The 27379-nt window shown below is 41.1% G+C and overlaps 1 protein-coding gene across 1 annotated transcript; it reads left to right on the top strand.

Annotated features, from left to right (window-relative positions):
- On the top strand, nt 1-27379 carry VGAT (vesicular GABA transporter). The gene is made up of 3 exons (XM_053790400.2): nt 1-603; nt 12722-12952; nt 15335-27379. Exons 1-3 carry the CDS (start codon nt 271-273, stop codon nt 16283-16285), a joined length of 1515 nt encoding a protein of 504 aa, XP_053646375.1. The 5' UTR covers nt 1-270; the 3' UTR covers nt 16286-27379.

Here is a 27379-nt window from a genome sequence, read left to right as displayed (position 1 = left end):
TTGTGGTGCCACACAGTAGTGCCAGGCCCCGCTGCTGCTCCTGCCTGCCACTGCCGCACCCCCGCCTCCACCCCAACCTCACCACCACCTCCGCTACAGACACCTCTCCTACGCCTGCTCTGACCTCTCCCGTTCTAGGTTTCTAGATCTATGGAGACCCTGTCGACGGTACCAAGATGAGTGTAATTACATATTTGTAGCTATAACCATGCTAGTGGTATCCCGTCTTCAGTGACCAGTGTTGCCGTGGTACTTCCGAACACAGGCAAGATGCCCTTCCGTCTACCGCCACTCTCCGCCTTCGTGGAGAGTGCCTCGGCGGTGTGGGAAGTGGCTAAGAGCAACTTGCCTGAATCTTGTCTGGGGGGGCCAGACGAACGCCTCAATTTCGCCAAACACGGGCGCAACCGCGGCGATGTTGAGATGACGGCCGTGAGTAACGCCGAGGGCGTGCCTGGCGAAGAGGGCGTTCCTCCTGAAGGACAGCCGCCCCTGCAGAGGGAGGGCTCCGTGGGTAGCGTGTCCACGGTTGGGGTGGAGTGCGCGGACAATGACCAGATCACGGAGTGGCAGGCGGGTTGGAATGTCACCAACGCCATCCAGGTACTGTGTCCAGCCTTCAGTGTCACATAATGCTCTCCACTCATTGTCAATGCTCGTAGAAGCCCAGTTGTGAGCGTCCTTCGTGGCTATCTGGTGATCAAGCCCATTCATTGATCAATGTTAATAGAGCTTTTATTCCTGCCTCACTTTTAATATACTTCTTCTATCTCCCTCATTTCGTTATAAGACTAGCCTTAGTTTGCTCCAACTGTTGTGCATGCTGTGATCTTTTCAATTCTGTATATTATTTTGAAAATATAAATCCTGATTCTGCCTCATCATTTACCTCACTACTCCTGCCTCATTATCCCTTACCTTTCTCTATTATTGCCTTGTCATCCTTTATGGTTTTTCCCCACCAAGGGAACCTTTCTTCTTGCCTCAGTGTTCCTTACACGACTTTTTTTTCCCCTTAGTAACCCTTAATGATCATCTCCCATCAACAAAGCATTCTTGCCTCACTAATCCTTATCTATCTCCCTTTAATTTCCTTTATTGCAATCACTTTCCCTCAGGTATTGCTAAGTCTCCCACATCCCTCCTGGATGTTGTTCCTTCGTCCACTGGGTCTTCGTAAGTCTTCAAATTTCTCCTTACTACTGTACTACTGGTACTACTGTTATTTCCCCGTCCTCCTAGAATCGAGCGATCTCTCTAGTTCTCTCTGAGGTCCCTTGATAATCCTGCATTTAGAATTTTTCTTTTTTCACTTGGTCCCCCTATTTCCACTTAGTTCTGGTCACCCTAGTCCTTCCTAGTTCTGGTCCCTCTATTTCCTCGTGATTCTGTTCCCCCTAGTTTTATTTCCTTTTAGTTCTCATTCTCCTAGTTCTTGTCCCTTGGTTCATCCTAGCCCTGGTCCCCCTAATTCCTCCCAGTTTTGGCACCCCTGGTTCCTTCTTGTTCTGGCCCTAGCTCCTCCTAGTTGTGATCCTAGTTCCTCCAAATACTTATCTCCCTAGTTTCTTCTAGATCTATCTCCCACTCCTTTAGTCCCTCCTAGCTCTGGGCATCCTAGTTCACGTAGTCCATCTAATGTGTCCTGGTCATCCTAGTGCCTCTGTACCATCTTAGTTCTTCCTTAGTATGAAAGATGCACTTCTGGCCTCACAGACATGAAATGTACGCTCTTTGTGATAATTATTAATATCATAATCAGATTTTTTTAACACACTGGCCACCTCCCACCCAGGTCAGGTGACCCAGTAAAGAAGAAACACTTTAACGAACACTCAATTACTGTCTTGCCAGAGGCGAGCAGTTCAGATAACTCAGCAAACTGCGACATCCAAACACCTCCTTCAGAGTGCAGGCACTGTACTTCCCACCTCTGTTGGCTAACCGGTTTTCTTGAATCTCTTCATAAATGTTACCTTCTTCACGCTCCAACAGCACGCCATTATTACTACTATTATTAACGCTCAACCCGGATGGGTCATCATGCAACTATTCCTTGTGGTGTGTAAGTTGATTCTTTTCAGTGGAACAGCTTTGTTTCTCAAAACCTCGTATTATCAGTTTGTTCAATTTCCTTGTCATTCTGTATTATTTTGTTTGCTTTGGAAATATTAAAATAACAGTTACTAATAAAATATTCATCTTCTTGTTGTTCTGGTTCTCTCCCAACACTATTTTCAAATGTTCTTAAATTTGTCCTCGTAGTCAATTTATTCTTTGGTCATTTATTTCTTTACTCTTAAATTACTTAACAAAGCATCTCACTGAGCGGTGTGTCTCTCTCAGTGAATTTACACTGAAAGTTTACTTAATACCTGTTTTATGGATTACAGGTTATGTGCAGCCTTAATGATCCTAGTTTAATCGATAGGCCGAAGATATACTTAGTAGATATCATGAGAGTAATTATTAGGAAACATTCTATATTGATATGATAGTTATAACAGACATTCTATATTGATATGGTAGTTATAGCAGAAATTCTGTATTGATATGATAGTTATAACAGACATTCTATATTGATAAACTAGTAATAGCAGACACTATACTTATATAATAGTTATAGCAGCTATTCTATATTGATAAAAGTCATAGCACACATTCTGTACTGGTACAGATTATATATATATATATATATATATATATATATATATATATATATATATATATATATATATATATATATATATATATATATATATATATATATATTTTTTTCAACAAGTTGGCCGTCTCCCACCGAGGCAGGGTGACCCAAAAAGAGAGAAAATCCCCAAAAAGAAAATACTTTCATCATCATTCAACACTTTCACCTCACTCACACATAATCACTGTTTTTGCAGAAGTGCTCAGAACACAACAGTTTAGAAGCATATACGTATAAACATACTCAACATATCCCTCCAAACTGCCAATATCCCAAACCCCTCCTTTAAAGTGCAGGCATTGTACTTCCCACTTCTAGGACTCAAGTCCGGCTATATAAAAATAACCGGTTTCCCTGAATCCTTTCACTAAATATTACCCTGCTCACACTCCAACAGCTCGTGACAACAAAGTGAAGATATAACAGCAGCTCTGGTGACAATAAAACAGATCATCACCCGCAAATAAACATCACTTAAGCGGCTACGGAAGTAGCCTCTTAAGAACGAAACACAAGTCTGTTAAAAGCGATGCGTGATTACAAGAAAAAGTGTGCTCAGAAAGCATATTTGAAAATGCTTCATAAAATTTCAAACATACATGATTAAAAACGTGAGTAAACCTGTAAGTTGGATATGAGACAGTTTGATCATTATCTTCTTGCCATGAGATGTAGAGCTAGTTGCTTTCGCTGTCAGAGGGAAATTATCTATGTTAGCCAGTTGTGTCGTGGCTGTACTTACCGAGTTGTATCTGCGGGAATATAACTCAAGTTCCTGGTCCGTCTTGTAACCGTGAATAGATTAAGGTAGTTGATTCTTGGAATCTTGGGCTCAGCACTTTCTTATCTAGTATGTGTGTGTGTGTGTGTGTGCATACTCACCAACATGTGGTTACAAGGGTCGATTCACAGCTCCTGGCCAAGCCTCTTCACTAGTCGCCATTAGGTCACTCTCTACCCGCTCCAAGAGCCTTATCATACCTCTTCTTAAAGCTATGTATGGATCTTGCCTCCACTACTACTCTCTCCAGATTATTCCACTTACCTGGAGTTTACCTGGAGAGAGTTCCGGGGTCAACGCCCCCGCGGCCCGGTCTGTGACCAGGCCTCCTGGTGGATCAGAGCCTGATCAACCAGGCTGTTACTGCTGGCTGCACGCAAACCAACGTACGAGCCACAGCCCGGCTGGTCGGGAACCGACTTTAGGTGCTTGTCCAGTGCCAGCTTCAAGACTGCCAGGGGTCTGTTGGTAATCCCCCTTATGTATGCTGGGAGGCAGTTGAACAGTCTCGGGCCCCTGACACTTATTATATGGTCTCTTAACGTGCTAGTGACACCCCTGCTTTTCATTGGGGGGATGTTGCATCGTCTGCCAAGTCTTTTGCTTTTGTAGTGAGTGATTTTCGTGTGCAAGTTCGGTACTAGTCCCTCTAGGATTTTCCAGGTGTATATAATCATGTATCTCTCCCTCCTGCGTTCCAGGGAATACAGGTTCAGGAACCTCAAGCGCTCCCAGTAATTGAGGTGTTTTATCCTGATAACTCTACGGCTAAAGAAATACTTCTTAACATCTTTATGGCTCATCTGAGTTTTCAGCTTCCAGTTGTGGCCCTTTGTTGCTGTGTCCCATCTCTAAAACATTCTGTCCATACTTACCTTGTCAATTCCTCTCAGTATTTTGCATGTCTTTATCATGTCCCCTCCAATCTATCCTGTCATCCAGTGTCGTCAGGTCGATTTCCCTTTACCTCTCCTTGTAGGACATGCCCCTTAACTCCTGGACTAGTCTTGTTGCAAACCTTTGCTCTTTAATGTCTTGACGTGCTTGATCAGGTGTGGGTTCCATACTGGTGCTGCATGTTCCATTATGGGTCTGACGTATACGGTGTATAGAGCCTTGAACGATTCCTTGCTAAGGTGTCGAAACGCTGGTTTCGACAGGTGCCCATATGCTGCAGCAGTTATTTGGTTGATGTGCTCGGTATTATACTCACTCCAAGATCCTTTTCCTTGAGTGAGGTTTGTAGTCTTTGGCCCCCTGGACTGTACACTGTCTGCGGTCTTCTTTGACTCTTCCCAATCTTCATGACTTTGCACTTGGTGGGGTTGCACTACAGAAGCCCGTTATTGGACCAGGCTTTCAGCCTGTCCAGATTCCTCTGTAGTTCTACCTGATCCTCATCCACTTTAATTCTCCTCATTAGTTTCACGTCATCAGCACCAGCCCTAGGACTGACCCTTGTGGAACTCCGCTCATGACAGTTACCCACTCGTCACGTACCGTCACCCATTGTTTCTTTCCTGTCATGTATTCTCTGATCCATTGCAGTGCCTTTCCTGTCATTCATACCTGCTCTTCTATCTTCTGCACTAATCTCTTGTGTGGAACTGTGTCGAAAGCCTTCTTACAATCCAAGCAAATGCAATCTACCCCTCCCTCTCTCTCTCTCTCTCCTGCCTTATTTCTGTCACCTCGTCGTAAAACTCCTTTAGGTTTTGTGACAGAATTTTCCCTCCCTGAAACCGTGCAGGTTATCGTGAATAAGCTCATTTCTCTGTAGGTACTCCACCACTCTTCTGATAAACTCCTGATAAACTTCTCCATGTATGTGTGTGCGTGTAGAAGAGAGCAGGAAGTAGTGTAGAAGGAAGTATTGCCCAATATTTCCTGTATAGCGCAATTAAGTAATATTTACTTAATATTAATTAATTATAGATAATTACCTCCTCCCTTAAGAGGAGTTAGTGGCCTCACACTCGGCCTGACCTTCGCCACATCTCACTCTTCTTAATCACTCTTCCCAGTATGTTAAGTAATGCGCACACAGATGTAATAGGCAAATAAACAACAACCCCAACAACAAACAACAGTAACAACACGAACAAAAGCAACAACGACAGCAGTAACAGCAACAACAACAACAACAGCAGTAAAAGCCACAAGAGCAGCAGCAACAAAAACAACAGCAACAACAGCAGCAGCAAGAATAGTAAGAACAGGAACAACAGCAGCAGCGACAACAAGAACAGCAGCGGCAACAACAATAGCAGCAGTAACATTATTACTAATACTACTACTGCTACTACTACTACTAATAATAATAGTACTAATAATAAACCACTGCTGTGCGTATTTCTCCAGTGCACTAATACTAAATTTAACATGCTTCGAAAATCTAAAAAAAAAAAGAAATAAAGATAAAACAAGTGAACCAAGGTAGCGCAAACAGCTAAATATAGCAGGACGTTGACAACTTGTTGATATCTCTGTATCGTCTGGGTCCAGCAAGCATCTCTGACGGTGTCTGCCCTAGGTCTCTTGTCATGTATATCTGTTGATCTGTGGTGTGTGTGTGTGTGTTGTTGTTATTAGTTTATATTTCAAAAAGAAATATTAACCCTGTGTTGCTGACTGTTGCGGTGAACAGCATTTAATTTTGTCTTTAGTTATTAAAATTGGATACAACAACAGTGCGCTGCTATCCTATTTTATATGATACCTGAAAGATGCTTTCCGGAGTCAACGCCCCCGCGGCCCGGTCTCAGATCAGACCTCAGAACCAAGGCCTAATCAACGAGGGTGTTACTGCTGGTTGCACGCAGTCTGAGGTACTAACCACAGCTCAGCTAATCAGGAACTGACTTAAGTAACTTAACAATTTCCCTTTTGAAGACAGCCAGCGTTCTGTTGGTAATTCCCTTATGTGTGAAGGGAAACTGTTAAATCTTTCGCTTCTTATACTTATTAGCTTATCTCTTGGTGTACTACTGCTCCCCTGTTTTTCATTAGGGGTATTTTGCCCCGTCTGCCGAGCCTCTGGCTTTCGTAGAGGGCGATTTCTGTGTGCAGATTGAGGATTAGTATCTCTCTAGGATTTTCCAAGTGCAAATTATGATGTAACTTTCGTAGTCTGAGCTTCAAGAACTACAGGTCAAGGGATTTCCGATTTTCCCAGTAATTCAGGTACTTTACTGAATTTATACATACAGTGAAAGTTCTTTGTACATTATCTAGGCCTTGACAGTTTCGCCCTCCTTAAAGGGGATGTTAATGTGCACAATACTTCAGCCTCGAGGAAACAATTGACTTAAAGAGGTCCATCATTAACTTGCCATCTCTTGTTCTGAAGGTTCTCGTTATTTATCCTGTCATTTTCTTGTCACTTTCCGAGACAGCTATAGAGTGAGAATTAATGTCATCACTATGTTGAAATATGTGATTGAATAGTTCATCAGCACCAGGAGCTTCAATAGTTCATCAGCACCAGGAGCTTCAATAGTTCATCAGCACCAGGAGCTTCAATAGTTCATCAGCACCAGGAGCTTCAAAAGTTCATCAGCTTCGGGAGCTTCAAAAGATCATCAGTTCCCGGAGCTTCAATAGTTCAACAGCTCCCGGAGCTTCGAAAGTTCATCAGCTCCCGGAGCTTCAAAAGTTCATCAGCTCCCGGAGCTTCAAAAGTTCATCAGCTCCCGGAGCTTCAAAAGTTCATCAGCTCCCGGAGCTTCAAAAGTTCATCAGCTCCCGGAGCTTCAAAAGTTCATCAGCTCCCGGAGCTTCAAAAGTTCATCAGCTCCCGGAGCTTCAAAAGTTCATCAGCTCCCGGAGCTTCAAAAGTTCATCAGCTCCCGGAGCTTCAAAAGTTCATCAGCTCCCGGAGCTTCAAAAGTTCATCAGCTCCCGGAGCTTCAAAAGTTCATCAGCTCCCGGAGCTTCAAAAGTTCATCAGCTCCCGGAGCTTCAAAAGTTCATCAGCTCCCGGAGCTTCAAAAGTTCATCAGCTCCCGTAGCTTCAATAGTTCATCAGCTCCAGGAGCTTTATATCTTCCCTTTAAGGAGAGATGGAGTTATTATTTAAGAACTGCCACCTCTCAGGAAGGTCTATCCCATATAAATAAGAAATGAAACTTTTATGAAGATATCTGCAGAATCACAGAGCAGAGCAACAAAAATTAAATGTAGGAGAGAAACGAAAAAGCCTGGGAGGAAGGACCGGAGAGAAATTTTGGACTACATTATATATATACAAGAATACATTAATGTGGAACAAATGTAGATTCATAATTGTGAGTGTCTCTTCGGCATTTGAACACTACGTTATATGCCTAAGAATACATGCACCAGCCTAGCGACAACCAAGCTGAAGACCTTGAAGGTGAAGGTGAGGTAGTCGGTGGCACTACGGTGGACCACTGCAGCAGTGACCCCTACCTTACTAGTGCTAGACTCACTGGTCTGAGTGTAATTATAGTGGACCACTGCAGCAGTGACCACTAGCTTACTAGTGCTAGACTCACTGGTCTGAGTGTAATTATAGTGGACCACTGCAGCAGTGACCCCTACCTTACTAGTGCTAGACTCACTGGTCTGAGTGTAATTATAGTGGACCACTGCAGCAGTGACCACTAGCTTACTAGTGCTAGACTCACTGGTCTGAGTGTAATTATAGTGGACCACTGCAGCAGTGACCCCTACCTTACTAGTGCTAGACTCACTGGTCTGAATGTAATTATAGTGGACCACTGCAGCAGTGACTACTAGCTTACCAGTGCTAGATTCACTGGTCTGAGTGTAATTACAGTGGACCACTGCAGCAGTGACCACTAGCTAGATTCACCGATCTGAGTGTAACTATAGTGGACCAGTGCAGCAGTGACCACTAGTTTACCAGTGCTAGATTCACTGGTCTGAGTGTAATTATAGTGGACCACTGCATCAGTGACCACTAGCTTACCAGTGCTAGACTCACTGGTCTGAGTGTAACTATAGTGGAACACTGTAACAGTGACTACTAGCTTACGAGTGCTAGACTCACTGGTCTGAGTGTAACTATAGTGGACCACTGCAGCAGTGACCACTAGCTTACCAGTTCTACATTCACTGGTCTGAGTGTAATTATAGTGGACCACTGCAGCAGTGACCACTAGCTCACCAGTGCTAGATTCACTGGTCTGAGTATAACAATAGTGGACCACTGCAGCAATGACCACTAGCTTACCAGTGCTAGACTCACTGGTCTGAGTATAACAATAGTGGACCACTGCAGCAGTGACCACTAGCTCACCAGTGCTAGATTCACTGGTCTGAGTATAACAATAGTGGACCACTGCAGCAGTGACCACTAGCTCACCAGTGCTAGATTCACTGGTCTGAGTATAACAATAGTGGACCACTGCAGCAGTGACCACTAGCTTACCAGTGCTAGACTCACTGGTCTGAGTATAACAATAGTGGACCACTGCAGCAGTGACCACTAGCTTACCAGTGCTAGAATCACTGGTCTGAGTGTAACAATAGTGGACCACTGCAGCAGTGACCACTAGCTTACCAGTGCTAGAATCACTGGTCTGAGTGTAAGAATAGTGGACCACTGCAGCAGTGACCACTAGCTTACCAGTGCTAGAATCACTGGTCTGAGTGTAACAATAGTGGACCACTGTAGCAGTGACCACTAGCTTACCAGTGCTAGAATCACTGGTCTGAGTGTAACAATAGTGGACCACTGCAGCAGTGACCACTAGCTTACCAGTGCTAGAATCACTGGTCTGAGTGTAAGAATAGTGGACCACTGCAGCAGTGACCACTAGCTTACCAGTGCTAGAATCACTGGTCTGAGTGTAACAATAGTGGACCACTGCAGCAGTGACCACTAGCTTACCAGTGCTAGAATCACTGGTCTGAGTGTAACAATAGTGGACCACTGTAGCAGTGACCACTAGCTTACCAGTGCTAGAATCACTGGTCTGAGTGTAAGAATAGTGGACCACTGCAGCAGTGACCACTAGCTTACCAGTGCTAGAATCACTGGTCTGAGTGTAAGAATAGTGGACCACTGCAGCAGTGACCACTAGCTTACCAGTGCTAGAATCACTGGTCTGAGTGTAACAATAGTGGACCACTGCAGCAGTGACCACTAGCTTACCAGTGCTAGAATCACTGGTCTGAGTGTAACAATAGTGGACCACTGTAGCAGTGACCACTAGCTTACCAGTGCTAGAATCACTGGTCTGAGTGTAACAATAGTGGACCACTGCAGCAGTGACCACTAGCTTACCAGTGCTAGAATCACTGGTCTGAGTGTAACAATAGTGGATCACTGCAGCAGTGACCACTAGCTTACCAGTGCTAGAATCACTGGTCTGAGTGTAACAATAGTGGACCACTTCAGCAGTGACCACTAGCTTACCAGTGCTAGAATCACTGGTCTGAGTGTAACAATAGTGGACCACTGCAGCAGTGACCACTAGCTTACCAGTGCTAGAATCACTGGTCTGAGTGTAACAATAGTGGACCACTGTAGCAGTGACCACTAGCTTACCAGTGCTAGAATCACTGGTCTGAGTGTAACAATAGTGGACCACTTCAGCAGTGACCACTAGCTTACCAGTGCTAGAATCACTGGTCTGAGTGTAACAATAGTGGACCACTGCAGCAGTGACCACTAGCTTACCAGTGCTAGAATCACTGGTCTGAGTGTAACAATAGTGGACCACTGTAGCAGTGACCACTAGCTTACCAGTGCTAGAATCACTGGTCTGAGTGTAACAATAGTGGACCACTGTAGCAGTGACCACTAGCTTACCAGTGCTAGAATCACTGGTCTGAGTGTAACAATAGTGGACCACTGCAGCAGTGACCACTAGCTTACCAGTGCTAGAATCACTGGTCTGAGTGTAACAATAGTGGACTCTGTCAGGTCAGTCTACTACAAAATTTCAGCATTGTATTTAGCGCTTTTTAATGCGTTAAATAGAAATAAACGTTACTGAGGAGTAGTCGTATTGGGGAATGTCTGAGTGTAGTGGGGGAGGTGTGAGTGTAGTGGGGGAGGTGTGAGTGTAGTGGGGGAGGTGTGAGTGTAGTGGGGGAGGTGTGAGTGTAGTGGGGGAGGTGTGAGTGTAGTGGGGGAGGTGTGAGTGTAGTGGGGGAGGTGTGAGTGTAGTGGGGGAGGTGTGAGTGTAGTGGGGGAGGTGTGAGTGTAGTGGGGGAGGTGTGAGTGTAGTGGGGGAGGTGTGAGTGTAGTAGGGGAGGTGTGAGTGAACTTGAGGTGTTGGTATATAGCAAGTGGTATGAGTGTAAAGGAGAAGTGTGTTTTGTATTTACCTATTTGTGGTTGTAGGGGTCGATTCGAAGCTCCTGGCCCTGATGTGCATGTGTGTATGTGTGTGTATGTGTGTGTATGTGTGTGTGTGTATGTGTGTGTGTGTATGTGTGTGTGTGTGTATGTGTGTGTGTGTGTGTGTGTGTGTGTGTATGTGTGTGTATGTGTGTGTGATGTGTGTGTATGTGTGTGTGTGATGTGTGTGTGTGTGTGTGTGTGTGTGTGTGTGTGTGTGTGTGTGATGTGTGTGTGTGTGTGTGTGTGTATGTGTGTGTATGTGTGTGTATGTGTGTGTATGTGTGTGTATGTGTGTGTATGTGTGTGTATGTGTGTGTGTGTGTGTGTACTCACCTAGTTGAGGTTGCGGGGGTCGAGTCCGAGCTCCTGGCCCCGCCTCTTCACTGATCGCTACTAGGTCACTCTCCCTGAGCCGTGAGCTTTATCATACCTGTGTGTGTGTGTGTGTGTGTGTGTGTGTGTGTGTGTGTGTGTGTATGTGTGTGTATGTGTGTGTATATGTGTGTATATATGTGTATATGTGTGTATATGTGTGTATATGTGTGTGTGTGTGTGTGTGTGTGTGTGTGTAAGTACTGAGGAGATACAGTTGCGAGGTGACGGTGAAGATGACCGATCCCAGTGTTTCACACCACTTTCACCATCATTTACCTCTAGTCTAATAATCCCCCACCACTTCGTCACAATTTCCCCCGCCACTCCTCACTCTTATTGAAATGTTACCCAATTAAATTTCCCTACAATTTTTTGGCGTCATCCTGAACTTCCAAGATGGCGGCCCGCATGAGCATGTATTGATTGTTGGCTCCCCACTTACTGCCTCCACCACAAGACTGGTGGTGGTTGTTGGTGGGTCGCTTAATTGGGTCCAAAGCCTATAGACTACACAGTTGGTTGGTCAAATGTGTTTAAACCCTATCGACTACACGAGGGGTCATTAAAGTTGCATGTAACCTGTTTACCACAAATGAAGGATATTTTAATCCCAAATATGGGATTAAATTATGAGTATACATACATACTCTTTACTCTCACTGTACCTACAACCAAAAAATTATCTGATGTATATCTGTGGCCCCTCTATAAACATGCACATCCTGAAATCTACCCATCAGTTTTTTTTATCTACCAATCCATAATCAATAAGATCACAGTAAACAGGTGATTTCAGAATATGCAAAACAACCACTGTGAAAGAATAGAGAAATTCCAAGCGCTTTCGTGACTACTCACATTATCAAGGAACAATGTTCCTTGATAATGTGAGTAGTCACGAAACGCTTGGAATTTCTCTATTCTTTCACAGTGGTTGTTTTGCATATATATATATATATATATATATATATATATATATATATATATATATATATATATATATATATATATATATATATATATATATATATATATATATATATATATATATACAAAGTTATGCAATTGCCTACTTGCAGTTATATGAATGTACGTGTGATTGCTGTATGGATATGTATATATATGGGGGAAGTGATATTAATATCTATGTATATATCCATATAACTACAAATGACAAAAACGTTGTCGTTTGAAAAAAAAAACTGAAGCCTTGTGCTTCCTCTGGCTGCACCTGGTGAAGGTTCGCTTTGAACTGCATTTTTACCATATTATCTCTCGAAGTGGGGAGTACATTACAACTATTTGACGGGTAGTTCATGAATATAGGTAAGATAAAAGTTTAATACAAGTGATAAGTCCAACATAACTTACTGCACTCCAGATGCTTTTAAAAACATGCTGAGAACCTACCTGATCACTAGCATTTTACAATGTACCAGCTACCAGAGTACCTGAATTTACCTTAAAGCACGAACAGTAAATCCAGTCCTCAACCTTCCTTTCCTCTTCTCCCATACAGGGGATGTTCATCGTCTCGCTGCCATATGCTGTGCTACACGGTGGCTACTGGGCTATAGTTGCCATGGTGGGGATAGCCTACATATGCTGTTATACAGGAAAGATCTTGGTCGACTGTCTCTACGATCTTAACGAGGAAGGGCAGCTGGTCCGTGTGAGGTCCTCCTATAAGGGTATAGCCAGGGAGGTGTTTGGCCAGAAGTGGGGAGGCAAGATTGTCAACTCTGCCCAGGTGAAGCTTGTTTTTCTTGTTCCTATACTAGGCATTATTGTTGTATGGCAAGACTTGCCAACAAATATGGTACAAAGACTATGTGCTGAGCTAACCCTATATTTACAGACTGTTTCATTCTAGATAGAACCTAACAAGACTTGGCTAATTGTTGATATTGCCATATTGTATTATTGTGATTCTGGCTACAGCTTTATCACTTGTTAAAATTTTTAATATTATCATTATCTTACATTGCTGTATGGTAACACTCATTGACAATTCACCGTCACTTAAATTGATTTATTTCTACACAACTGATGTAATGCCATATAATTATATTTTTATTGCACATTTACTGTAGTTTTAAAAATAACACACATAATAAGAATCTTTTAACCGACTGACCCATCCAGGGGAAGGATGGAGTAATTGTAGCAGAATTTCCCCACATGGATATAATTTGATATGAATTTTATAGCAATGAAATCACGAAACAAGTGATTTTAAATCATTTACCAAACTGCAGCAGGCCAGGACTCGACCCTACGAATCTTGTACCGCCTCCAGAGACAACACAATGTACACATCACCTTACCACTACGCCACTGATCAGCGGCGTAGTGGTAAGGTGATGCATGCATTGTGCTGTCTCTGGAGGCGGTACAAGGTTCGTAGGGTCGAGTCCTGGCCTGCCGCAGTTTGGTAAATGATATGTATATATATGTATATATACTTCACTGCAATGAGAGCACTTTGAATAAATAATGTTTATATCACTAAATTTAAAAAGAAAAAAACCTTTTTCTTTTTAGATCACCCTGCCTCGGCGGGATACGTCCGGTGTTATGATAATCAGAGAAAGCGCTAAACCGACAAGGGTCATGGCCGGTGTTAAAAAAATGATAAACCTGAATGTGGACGTATGTTCACTGATTGTATTATAAACCTGAATGTGGACGTATGTTCACTGATTATTTTCAACTACATATTGTAGACTAAGTATACGGAGAGGTGTATATCTCGTTTATATAAACTGAGCTTTGCTAATAATTTTTAATAATATAATATCTTTATTTACTACAAGTACATGTACAAGGTATACAGACCATAGCTGACATTGATGACAAACTACTATATAGAAAGCTGCTTGTTATGCTGAGCATTTCGGGCAAATTAGGTCAATTTTGTCCCAGGATGCGACCCACACCAGTTCACTAACACCCAGGTACCCATTTTACTGATGGGTGAACATAGACAACCCATGTAAGGAAACACGTCCAATGTTTCCACCCCTTCGCCGGGAATCGAACCCGGACCCTCGCCGTGTGAAGCGAAAGATTTTGCCACCAGGTCACGGGGCACCGTTAAGGGATTAGGGTCTTGATGTTAGCAGATTGGTAAATTGTGGCTTGATGACCCAGGTGCAGTATGAAGACCATGAATCTAACAAACTAACACCTGATCCATCAATACGCTAATACAGTCTGCATTAATACTACTTAATATTAATGATACCAATGATCCTTGAACCTGACGCATTGCTATCGTGGCCTTCAGGAAATATGTAATGAAATGTGGTGATACTCCTATAAGGGAAACAGGAGTGCAGACGGTATTTTTTTTATTAAACAATTATTTGGCATTTAACAAAAAGCAACAGAACATTATTTTGGCAACGTTCTGGTTAATGGTTAATGAAGTTTAAAGCCTGTCAGCCACGCGAGGGTCATTAAGGCTGCATGTAACCATTTCACCACCAATCAAGAATGGTTTAATCCCTTTAAAGGGAATTCAGATGACCTCTCAGTGTATATACACCGAAAGATGTACACCTCTCGGTGTATATCCCCTGAAATTAACTTGAAAAAGCATCATAAAATTACATGAAAATAAGGAATATCAATGTGTTGATGCCGTAGACTCTTAACAATCTTGTTATTAAATATGCTTAATTTTATTTCCAGTAAATTAATATTTTGAAATTCCCACTGTTTATATATTATACAAATTACTTGCGTATACATTATCATCACTATAAGACTAAAATGTTAATATATAATATACATAAACACCATATTATAATATAATATGGTGTTTATGTATGGCTCAATCATCCAGAGAAATGAATTAATAATGGACTTACTTATCCGCTTAGATGACCTAATGAATTTTCTGTAAAAGTAATCACTATATAATATATTATTAGTCTTTCTTGGCAAGACAGTTATTAAAAGATGGTGAATATTTCCATGTTAGGGTCACTGTGGTAAAAATTCAATAATATTATTATTATTATTATTAATGTTACTGCTACTAATAATAATAGTAATAATAATAATAATAATGAAACATTCTGAAATAATTTGAACTCAGTGACTAATTTTGTTGTTGTTCCATTAGCTGATCGAGCTGCTGATGACTTGCATCCTGTATTTAGTGTTGTGCGGGGACCTGATGATTGGCAGCTTCCCTGACGGTCCCATCGATGCTCGCTCCTGGATGATGCTCTGTGGCATGATCCTTCTTCCGTGCGGCTTCCTCAAGAACCTCCATCACGTCTCCACGCTCTCTTTTTGGTGCATGATTGCTCATTTAGCCATCAACATCATCATTTTCGCCTACTGCATTGGCAATGCCTCCACCTGGGCCTGGTCTAAAGTCATGTTCCGTATAGATCTCCTTGAATTCCCAATTGCCCTGGGGATCATCGTCTTCAGCTACACGTCACACATCTTCTTGCCCACGCTAGAGTACAATCTCATCGACAGGTCAAAGTTCACATGCATGCTGAACTGGAGTCACATTGCAGCCGCCGTCTTCAAAGCGCTGTTTGGGTACGTCGGGTTCTTGACCTGGGCTGAAGATACCGAGGAGGTCATCACCAACAATCTCCCAAACCCAACTTTCAAAGGTTTCGTCAATCTTATCCTGGTAGTGAAAGCTTTGTTGTCATACCCACTTCCATACTACGCCGCAGTCGAGATCATCGAGGTTACCTTCTTTCGTGGGCGGCCCAAGACAACGTTTCCCTCCGTGTGGGCGCTCGACGGGGAACTCAAGGTGTGGGCTTTGGCCATCAGGGTCTTGGTTGTAGTCTTCACCATTCTGATGGCCATTTTCATCCCACACTTTGCTATCCTAATGGGCCTGATCGGCTCCTTCACAGGTACCATGTTGTCTTTCATTTGGCCGTGTTACTTCCATCTTAAAATCAAGGCCGGCAAGCTGGAGTGGGGAGACATTGCCTATGACTACTTTGTAATATTCTTAGGCTTTCTTTTTGGTATAATAGGAATTACCACCTCCTTCTACGCCCTGGTGGAGGCCTTCCAGATTGGTCTACCTTTCTAGTGCTCAACATCAAATACTGAATTCGATATTCTTCCAGTCAAACAAGTTTTACAGTGGAATCTTATACGACAAACTGGCACCTGCCATGCTATGAATCTTTTCATAAATGTGTATATCTGCATCACGTTGACAAAATTACTGAAAATGTTAGAATTAATATGAGTTTATGAAGCAATAATCAATCAGAAAAAATAGCAGCATAACAGCGGTGTTGAGGCGGCCTTCAACAGCAGTACTAGAATGCTGCGTGCCAGTTCCCCATGCACGTCAGCATGCATATTAGCCTTGTATCAGTACAGCATGTGCAGTATCGTTCTGAGCCAGGGATACCGACACCTTGGCTTCGGGACCAGCACCTGCAGTCATTGCCTGGCCCACGTCAGGTCTATCGTGTCTTCCAGGGAATTGTTCCCATGTTCTCAGCATTTACCTGAACGGTAACCAAGTCTTCCAATTACAGTGATCAAGGTTGGCAAGTCTGTGTCGACTATTAGTTTAGGGCACAAACGTGTCGAAGATACAAGTGTAGGACATTTGCAGATGTAGGACAAAAGTGCGTCTAAGAAACAGGTGTTAAGGACTGTGATGGAATCAAACCGTGGCTTGTACGATCTTGCTGGTCGTTGCTGGTGTGTGGCGGACGCGGGAAGCCATGCGAGTGGCTTACTAGTAGTGGCTTGGTGGCGCGGAGAACAGTGTTAAGGGCGTCTGTTGAGAGTCTTAAGTGTAAGGTTCTGTGTTGAAGACCCTTCATAAAGGGACCTGTGTGTAGGGCTCTTTATTGAGGGGCCTATGTTGAAGGCCTAGAGTCTTGTTCCATTAAGCTTTAATGATATGGAAATAATGATAAACTACTAACGTGAGTGTCGTAAGAACTGATAAAATGTTATTGGCTTCTCAATTCTACCCTCTGTGCCTACATTAAGAACGACCTTCCATCCACAACTACCACTTACCACCGCCGCCGTCCCCATCACCACCACCAACCACGCAATCTACACCTCATTTGTGATGTCACAGGTCCCAGATGCCGTGATAAGCATGGTAATAATGTCTTCCATTTTTCAGCGTAATGTTTTGTGTATATATCAGTGGAGCGTTGAGGTGAGTGTGAGTGTGTGTGTGTGTGTGTGTGTGTGTGTGTGTGTGTGTGTGTGTGTGTGTCCAGTGCTGTAACAGTCTTGCTTCATGGATGTAGCAGCATACTGCTGACAGTAATGAAAAAAGTTTTATATTGTGACAGCGTCTTTCTCTAGAGTTTTATTAAGCCAATGACATGAAGCTCTACATACTGCGAAATGTTGTTGGAAAAGCTTACTCTGTACCTGTCTTTTCTTAAGCCTTACTTTTCAGTTTTACACAGTATCGTGTAATTAAATTAAAAAAGTTGAATGTAACATTGTGCTCTCGTTAAAATTTGGATAACAGGAATAGAGCTTTTGTTGTAGCTAAGACAGATACTAAACAATCATAAATGCTAAACCATCTACCCTCTAACCTAGTAACTGTGATTGGCCACAGACTTTCAGAATCCCTCACATTCAATAATCTGATTGTAAAGAATTAAATTTTGTGGGAATGCCAGTTACAAAAATGATTTCTGAGACCATCGTGAATGAAGGGATAGGGGGGTAAGGGGGATGGGTAGATGGTATCATCCACCAACTTTAAGATGGTGGATGAATGTTGTGACGTCACTGCACCCTGGTTCCCTCTTCTTCTCTCAACCACCTTCTCTTTTTATCTCTTCCACTAACTCCTACTTTCCTACCTTTTTTTTTTTACCTCTTCCTGGTCTTCCTCGTTTATACACCTGTGGAAAATTGCATTTATCTGAATGTATCATTATTTATATAACAATAAATGAACATAGATAATTATTATTTATCAGTTAGACAAGTAGGAATTTGGGACACCTAGGTCGCAAAAAATGTCCCCCTTCGATACCTACCACTGTCATATCCACAAGTTGCTCTGGACCTATTAATTAAATGAAATATACATACACCAGGAATGCTGGTAAATATATAAATTTGTGGACTGTATATTAAATTAAAAAATGATTATATATAAATACACATTTATATAACAGAAGGAGAATATATCTTAATCATAACACTCACCAATTTGACTGGAAATCAAGGTGTATCATACTCAGAAAACCTCTGTCTATACATGAAAATAACTGGCCAGTTATAACATAAGACTTATCTGAGGTTCCTGGAGCTGTCTTGTCCAGTCGCCTGATATCTCAAGTTATGCAGGAATGCACATCCAACAATTTCGCCTCCTATTTGAGAGGTGTCAGCCCAATTTTAACCTCTAGACGCAGTGGTTCCCAAACTTTTTCAGCTTGTTACCCAATTTAACATGCCACATAAAGCATGTTACCCCTTTCACAAAATTTTGTTATTATTGATATATATGGCTAAATTAAAACACTTGAGATATTTTCTTTTATTTATTGTATTTGAACATTGTGCATCTCTAATGACTATTACCAAAAATGTCAAGAACATCAGTGGGATGGATGGAGTTGCATACTTGAAGCTAGTTTAGGAATTCTTGGCTTCATACCAGCTTATGTCTACCTCGGCTGATGCTCACAGATAAACTGACAGTGTGAAATAGAGGCAGCCTCAGGAAGTGAGTGACGCGTACTGGACAGGTCGATCTGGGCTACTGCGTGACTTTTGTCCTGAAGCATACTTGTCAAAATACTTTTGGGTTTCCACACACTTAGCTATATATTTCTTCTTTTCTAATACTGTATATTAGTTTTTGATGTTTATTGTTATTTGGTTTAACTTTATTACTTACTTATAATAGGTTTACTTTACAACTTTATATACTAAGACAAAGTTAACAATAATCCTCATACCGGGTACCGCATTGTTTTCTTGATTTTCAGAATTCATAACTTTTTTTCTGTCACCCCTCCATTACCCCCCAAAAATGGTTAAATTACCCCCAGGGGGTAATTTACCCCCAGTTTGGGAACCACTGCTCTAGAGTATGAAAATTCCTTCCCATTACACTAATGTTGTATCCAATTCAAATTAACAATGGCGACTGTCCCTTCTCCCCAGGCTCAGTTTCCCATTTTCTGACATAAATGTTATTAAATACAGTATGGCCATCTACATACATATAAATACTGAATTTCTGGAAAATATATACAGTATTTTCCACAACACCCTTCTCTATCATTTCCATTTCTACCCTTCTTGTTTCTTTTAGTCCTTCCTCCTTATCTTCCTTCTTCATAAAAAGGTTCATCCAGCCACATACTGTAGAAATAACGTTATTTTAAATCCTTAGCTGGGGCAAGTCAGCAACACGAGGAAGCGCTAAACCATAGGAGTTATGTACCGACTGGTAAATGGAAGGCAGTCAGCCAATGTGTGGAGATCTTTCACAAGACTCATAAAGCACCACAATGGAAACAAGCACATGCATTCTATTCATATGTCAATCCATTTAATAAGTAGAAACAGAAATACATAATACAGTTGCCAATTACAAAGACAGAAATAACAACAGGTACAGAAAGAAAAAGAACAATATCATGGCTGGAAAAATGCACGAAATACCCGCACATTTTGATCCGACTTGGACCATTAACAAGTCACACGGTGTGACTTATTAATAGTCGAAGCCGGGCCGGAACGTCATTGTAAGTTTGAGTCTCCTAAGTGCGGGTTATTTGTGCAACAATAGGTACATCTAGCAACCAAGGACACGGTTAAAAATCAAAGGAACAAGGAGAAGGGAAAACTGGAGGAGAGGGAAGACGATAAGCGAAGAGAGTGAGGAGTAGAAGACAGGGAGATAGACAGGGAAAGGAGAGCAAAGAGGACGAGAACGAGGGACGAAGACAAGGGGAAATGGAGAATAAGGGGAAAGAGGACAGGCGGGACGAGGACAGAGGGATGAGGACAAAGGGGCACAAGGAGGGATGAGGACAAAGGGGCACAAGGAGGGATGAGGAGGACAAGGGAGGGGAAGAGAAGGGTAGGGGGAAGAAGGACAAAGGGGAAGGAAGATGCTAAAAATCAATATAGGCAGCAGAGAGACGGATATCATCCCCAGAATGTTGCAACTCTTTTATTGTTTATGTTTGTCAGTGACGACAGAAATAGGAAAGTGTAACGGTGATGACAGGAGACAGTGTGACGGTGACGGACAGGAGGCAATGTGATGACAGGAGACAGTGTGACGGTGACGGACAGGAGGCAATGTGATAGTGACGGACAGGAGACAGTGTAACGGTGATAACAAAAGACAGTGTAACGGTGATAAGAAACAGTGTAACGGTGATAACAAGAGTGTAACGGTGATAACAAGAGACAGTGTAACGGTTATAACAGGAGACTGTAACGGTAATAACAGGAAACAGTGATGATGTGCAGGAGACAGTGTAACGGTAATAACAGGAAACAGTGATGATGTACAGGAGACAGTGACGGTGGACTGGAGACAGTGAGACGATATACAGGAGACAGTGTGTATCGGTAATGTACAGGAGACGTGAGGGTGTGAAAACAGTGATGAACAGGAGACAGTGATATGGAAAAATATCGTTGGTGGTTGTGGAAGCAGTTTATTCTTCAAGGAATATGAAATTTACGTGGGTCTTGGTTACATGATAGCCTCTCCCCCCCCCCCCACTCAGTGGCTCTATTGTACTTGGGTATTAACATACCTGCATTCCTTTATAACCTTGTAAAGAATCTTGCAGTACTTTATTCAAACAATTCGTCAAATTAATCATATTTATAAACCATTACTCCAAAAAAGCTGGCTGTATGCTTTCAAAATAATCTACAGAAGTTTCAAAACATTGTCAAATGCCACGACTAAAATTGTCTAGTTTATGAGTATTACCCTTGAGAGATCACTCGCTTGGTGCACTTGAGGTTGTTTTTCTCAAAACATGTATTTCTTGAGATGCCTTTAGTCAGGTTTATTTCCCTTGGCATACCATAATATTACAATATATATTGTTCAATAATACAGGGAAAAGCCTATAGTTATGCAACGCATTTCGGGAGGTCCCATACATCCTGACATAACTTCTCGGTTACATACACACTATTGCAGCCTCTGAGTAATGCTGTATCACTGAGACATTCCGGGAAGGAGGTGCAGACAGACAGATAGACAGGCGGACATGTCATATAACTCACGGGAACGGTGGGTGGCATTAGAAATGACAGAAACAAATTATAAAATGAATATCAAAGGTCGATCTATCAAAGTAACCCCCTATACTGCATTTTTTTATTAAGTTTGTCTTGCAGGTAATTACATGAAGTTGTTATACCTTGCACGCTGGATGATCCAGAAAGATACCAGAGACAAGAAAGGGGACAAAACAACTGAGCTTAATGAGTTTTACTTTCATAGTGAAACATTAAACCCATAGTGGTTTTATCTCTCTTGGGGTATGGGGGTTATCAAGTTTGATCCAACGAAAGGGAGGGATAGCTCTAGTTTCCTAGATCAAGATCCCTTTACCGGGCACAGGGCACCCCTTCCCCTCCCCTTGAAGGTTGATCCTTTGGAAAGGTTAACTTGGTGAAACAAGGAAGCAGAAGGAAGTCTTACATCAGTGATTCACTTAATTCTTGTATTTGTTGCATAACACACACACACATACGTGTGTATGTTATACAACTCACTCCAATTTCTAACCCCATTTTTTTTAATAGCTGAGGTGTTATTTTGAACTGCGTTGCACTGACTAATCACTGTTCTTAATCTAGCACCTGAAAGCCTTGTGTGTGATCCTTCGCGTTTTTAGTGGGGTGCAAACCCAGCTCTGGTACATCGGTAGTTGCGTACACCACTCAGCAGATCATCATTTAACTAGGACTAGCGTAAAGACATTTTTCCTTGTGCAGACATCGCCCCCATCTAGAACCCGAGGTCTTAAATCGAGGCTCAAGCCTAGTGATCAATGGGATTAACCCAGTCATGAGACCAGTGAGCCAATTTGTCATCCTTAGTTACTGCATTCCCAGAGCATTATTGTAAACTTGCACCTCGTATGTGGTAAATCAATTACTGGCATGGATTATCTAAAATTTTATATTCATGGGGAAGTGCTGAATCAGTAGAAGCCGTTACGTGCCTGGGGAATAGGAAGCAGTGAGGTTTGACCAAGGGAAGGGAGGGTAGCTCCAAGAGTAAATCTGGTGTGGGATCATAGCGGCGACACCGGTTACTCTGCCAGTGAGAGATCGATACTGGCAGAGTGTGTCTACTGCTAGGATGTTAGTGTGGTTGGCTGTCGTCCAGCACTGCTACCCTTCTCTAGCACTACTGTCCTTCAGCATTCATCCTGTTACCTAACATTCATCCTATCCTCCAGTACCATAACTTTCATTATTATTATTACTGTTTAACAAAAAAAATATGCGCCAAGAGAAATCTTTAGATTTGACCTTGAATCTATTTAAATTACTTCGAAATTTGCATTACTTTGGTATTATTAGTGATAATATTCAAGAGAGAGCGCTTAGCTTGTAGGGGACATATTGCTTAAAGGAAATGGAAGAAATCATTAACTCGGTGACTAATTCAGTGAGCCGACAGTGCTTCATTGAAGACCATTCAAATCCTCCGAAGCAGATTGGCTGACCGCCTATTTCATCAACCGTCTCGTATATATCATATTGGCAATCCCGCCTGGACTGCTCCTCAGCCCTTTCATTGTTCAACTAGTTACCCTCTCTGACCTGGCAGCAGCAGCAACATCCAAACTTTCTTATCCAGCCCATTTAACACACTTGTTCGTTGCTCCCTCAGTTACCAAGGACATCTGTAAACGCCAACAAACGAACACAACCCTTGTTGACACACTTACTTCTTTAAATCAAAATATGTATAGCAACACTTGTTTGTATCCCTGTGTATAAACTACAGGACAGTGTAAATTTGCTTTAATCTCTGTTATTAATGAATTTCTTTGACTTAGTGTACAGGTGAAGTGCAACTTTAATAACCCGCATGAAGTTGATTGGCTTTATACCTAAAAAAGAACTTCTTTAAAGCCGAAAAACTGAGATGTAGTTGCTTCCTTTTACATATTTATGTGGATGTTGGCAACTTTGTCTTTCATCTGGTGGTCCCTTACTACTAACATCTAGGTTCAGGTGAATGCAACCTCTGCAGTCAGTAGGCCTTAGTTTAATATGTTTATTATGCACCCCATACCCATCCTGTGGGCGGTAGTCAAAAGATTACAGAGGTACATAATTGGTCCAGGGACTGGACTCCAAAGTTTTGATAGCTGAGCAAGTTACAGAGGTAATGAACTCACAATTTACAGTAGGCCTTAACAGCACACAGTTTTCTTTCGCAAAGTGAAACTGACCGGGATAAATAAGATAAATAAGTTAACATGTTATGTCACTTTATAAATAAAACCGGTAATGTTGATTGGGAATGTCAGAAGTTAAAACTAGGAGGAGCAGGACTGTTCAGTGTGTATATGTGCATTGTATCTTTATTTCTTTGCAGGAATAGAGCTTATGCTCATGGTGTACTGTCTTCCATATTTTTTGTACAATTTTATTTTTCAATAGCCGAAATATACTACCTCTTTGATCCCCTTCCAGTTATCAACTGTACTGTTTTTGTGACATGCTCCGATATTCATTCTGAACTTCTTACCCCTCGAGGGAGGTTCCTTGATGCTGGTGAGGGGCTCTTGATCTAGGGAATTGGATCTGTGCTCTAGTTCCCTGAATTGAGCCTGAATACCTTCCATCTCCCCCCCATATGAACTGTATAATCCTACAGGTTTAGCGCTCCCCATGATTATATTAATAATTATAATAATCTCAACTTCTTAATTTAAAAAAATGGCCTCATTTTCTCCCTACCACTTCTATTGCGAATCTTTTCTATTTTACTGTATTCTTTTAGACTTTAAAGGCAGTTATTTTGTCACTTTTTCGTTCTGTCTTAGGGGCAGCACCAAAATTTATGTACTGAGGAGAGGGGCACTTATCAGTAATTAAAGCACTAAACCCTAATGGTCATACAGAGACCTGTTTTGAAGCAGCATTATTATTGCTATTTTTATTTGGGAGGCAAGGAGAATTATTGGGAGGTTGAAGCCCCCAATCCCCCATTGGCACCTCCCAGCCTGTCCTCCATTGAGGATGTATCCAGCTGCAACATACTAATGTATGTTAGTTTTCAATATATTTGTTTAAGAATCCAGCATACGAATAAGTCAAAATACAACGTACTAGCTTCGACAATGGACAATCACATGTATATACTTAAAACATCATAATAAAAATAATAGTTTTAAAAAATTTCTAAAGATTTCTATACTATATAGTAAAGGAAGTCTCATTAGTTGTTCTGTCCATTTACTTAACTTCGTTGGTAATTTTACCAATATTTATACAACTCATAAAGAGTGCCAGTAAAAAGCTCACTTATGAATCAGAAGACATGCTGTTTGTGCAGTACCTTCAATCTTTCTTCTTAAATCAAATTTCTTAACTCTAGAATCCATTTGGTTGCATGTCTGAATTTTTTATCTTAACTACTGCACATGTTTTTTTAAGGTGTGAACATCATATTACAGTTACATGCACTCATTATGATCAAGAATAACCCACACAGTATTTACTACATCACACCATTTGAAGATTACAGTATACAAAGTTTACCATTAAAACACATCAGCTTGTACCTATTGTACTAATGTAGCCTTTAGGTCATAATTTATGATTTAATTTATGATAAAACAATTAATTTTCTTGTTAAGTCCTGCTTATAGTTACACAATTATGAGGCATTTACAAAATTCCATTATCCATTTATTACTTCATTTACTCAATTTATTCAAATCTCCCTGTAGGAATTTAGAATAATTTTGACTTCCAATTTGCATAACGTTTTTAAATGGTCCCTATGTTAAGTCATTTTATAAATTAAAAACATCACCTTGGGCAAATATTGATCCTTATGAAACTTCGCTTGTGACACTATTCTGTGGGGACATTTATCTTATCGCAGTGCATTTTTCTCTCAAACATAAAATCCCACATTCATTGCAATTACTTTTCTTCAAAATGCAGTACTGTATATTCAAAATAAATTTTTCATGAGGAACTATACAAAGACTTTTTCAAATTCCATAAGTGAATGCAATCTGTCTACCATTTTGTGCTTGCATAATTTAAATGCTTTTTAGTTGCTCAAGAGATGCGATATACAGAATTTCCTACCTGAAACTATAGTATTTGTCAGTTAACATATTTTCTCTTTCGGTGGTGCAGCTATGGGAGGGAGAGCTGTATAGTCCGTGTGGCTTAGCGCTTCTTTTTGATTATAATAATAATAATATGGGAGGGAGAGAAAGGCTAAATATTGACTAGTGACCATGAAAACATGATAGTATTAGTATAAGAAGTTTCATGTACTGAACATCATGAGTGTTTAAAAAATGATTTCTTTGATTTTTTTCAGTATCTTATGATTGTTAAGCCACCACCACCCAGACAGAAATCCTGTCTTTGCCACTGTTCTCTCTTCTCAAGTGTTTTAGCCACTTTTCTCAATTTTTTTTCCAGTGTTTTGGCAATATTTATTAAGAATTCTTTAGTTCAAAGGGTCTTACCTATCACTTTTTTTGATGGTGCATTGACAAACATTAATGGGAAAGTGCTAAATCCATATGGGTTATATAACACTTGGGAAATAGGAGGTAATTGATTTAATCTGAGGAAAGGGAGGGTAGCTCCAAACAAGAGCCCTTCACCAGTATCAAGGCAACCCCCCTCTCCCTTTAAAGGAAACATTTAACAAAACTGTATCTGCCATTTTCCATACAACTGCTAATTTGCTTTTGTGTAGTTTTTATTTCAGCATTCATTAAAACTTTTTTGGCCCTTTCTATATAAAGTCTGTCTTGATTTTAATATGGTCTTCCTTTGGCAAATCTTTCCTGATACTGATGAACTTACAGTCCTCTTTTTGTCTTTAAATTCTTGGAATTCCTAAACAGTTTAACATTTATAAATGTAATTTTTTAAGGCCCATATTTTCTCACCTGTCTGCTTATTCACCTATAGTATTCAACATGTTCACTTACTACAAACCCTTCAATGCTTACTCTAATTTTTTTATTACTATTCCTTATCCTTACCCATTCTGGATGATGTGTTGTTTTCCTCACTTCCAGATATTGTTTGTTTTCTCACACTACTGCATGTGTGTATCTGGTATGTGTTTGTGTGTATGTGTACTGACATTATGATCGACATGTCGTTCTGTGGGTCACAATGCTGTGTTAGCTCTGAAACCAAGTCTTCCAGTAGTAGTTATGAGGATAGTTGAAATTAATTACAGTGTACTATATGGCAGGTTTCTCTTGTTGAAGTTGGGTTGTGAACTGGGTGACCCGAACATAATATTCTGGGCCAAAGGCCTATGAATTCCTTGCTCAGGCTTCAAGGCTTTCTATTTCATTATTAGCATTGTGTAGCTCGCGTTGAAGTTGATGAATTAGCTAATGAATGAAGTCAAAGCTTTGAAGCCACGCAGCTCTATTATGTTCAATGTGTTACTCTGTTATGTGTTAGTGTGTAAGGTTAGTTGCCTGGTTATGTCGCTGTCTGTAAGATAAAGATATTTTCTGCTACAGTCTTGCAGGAATCTTACCAACTATCACCTTTGTAATCCATTACATCACATTGTGATAAAAATGAGACTGATGTGTTGAAAAAATAATATACATATATACGTATACACCTACCATCCGACTTACGACAGAGTTCGGTTCCGAGAAACCGGTCGTAAGTCGAAATGGTCGTAAGTCGAACTTTACTACTGAATATCAACAAAACATTTTTGTAATGACTTTATTTTATTGTTTTATTTTGGTATTTCATGTTTTACTTTACTTTTTATGTTGTTAGTACTGTATTTTATACTGTAAGGTTTAGGATAAACACTGTGTACAACACAAATTGTTGTTTATTTCCCAGAAATTTGGCATAAAAAACACGGTCGTAAGTCGAGTGGTCGTAAGTCAAGCAGGTCGTAAGTCGGATGGTAGGTGTG

Source organism: Cherax quadricarinatus, chromosome 63, assembly GCF_038502225.1.
Source record: "Cherax quadricarinatus isolate ZL_2023a chromosome 63, ASM3850222v1, whole genome shotgun sequence".
NCBI lineage: Eukaryota > Metazoa > Arthropoda > Malacostraca > Decapoda > Parastacidae > Cherax > Cherax quadricarinatus.
Note: the sequence above shows the minus strand (reverse complement) of the source record. Positions and strands in the feature narration are given on the sequence as shown.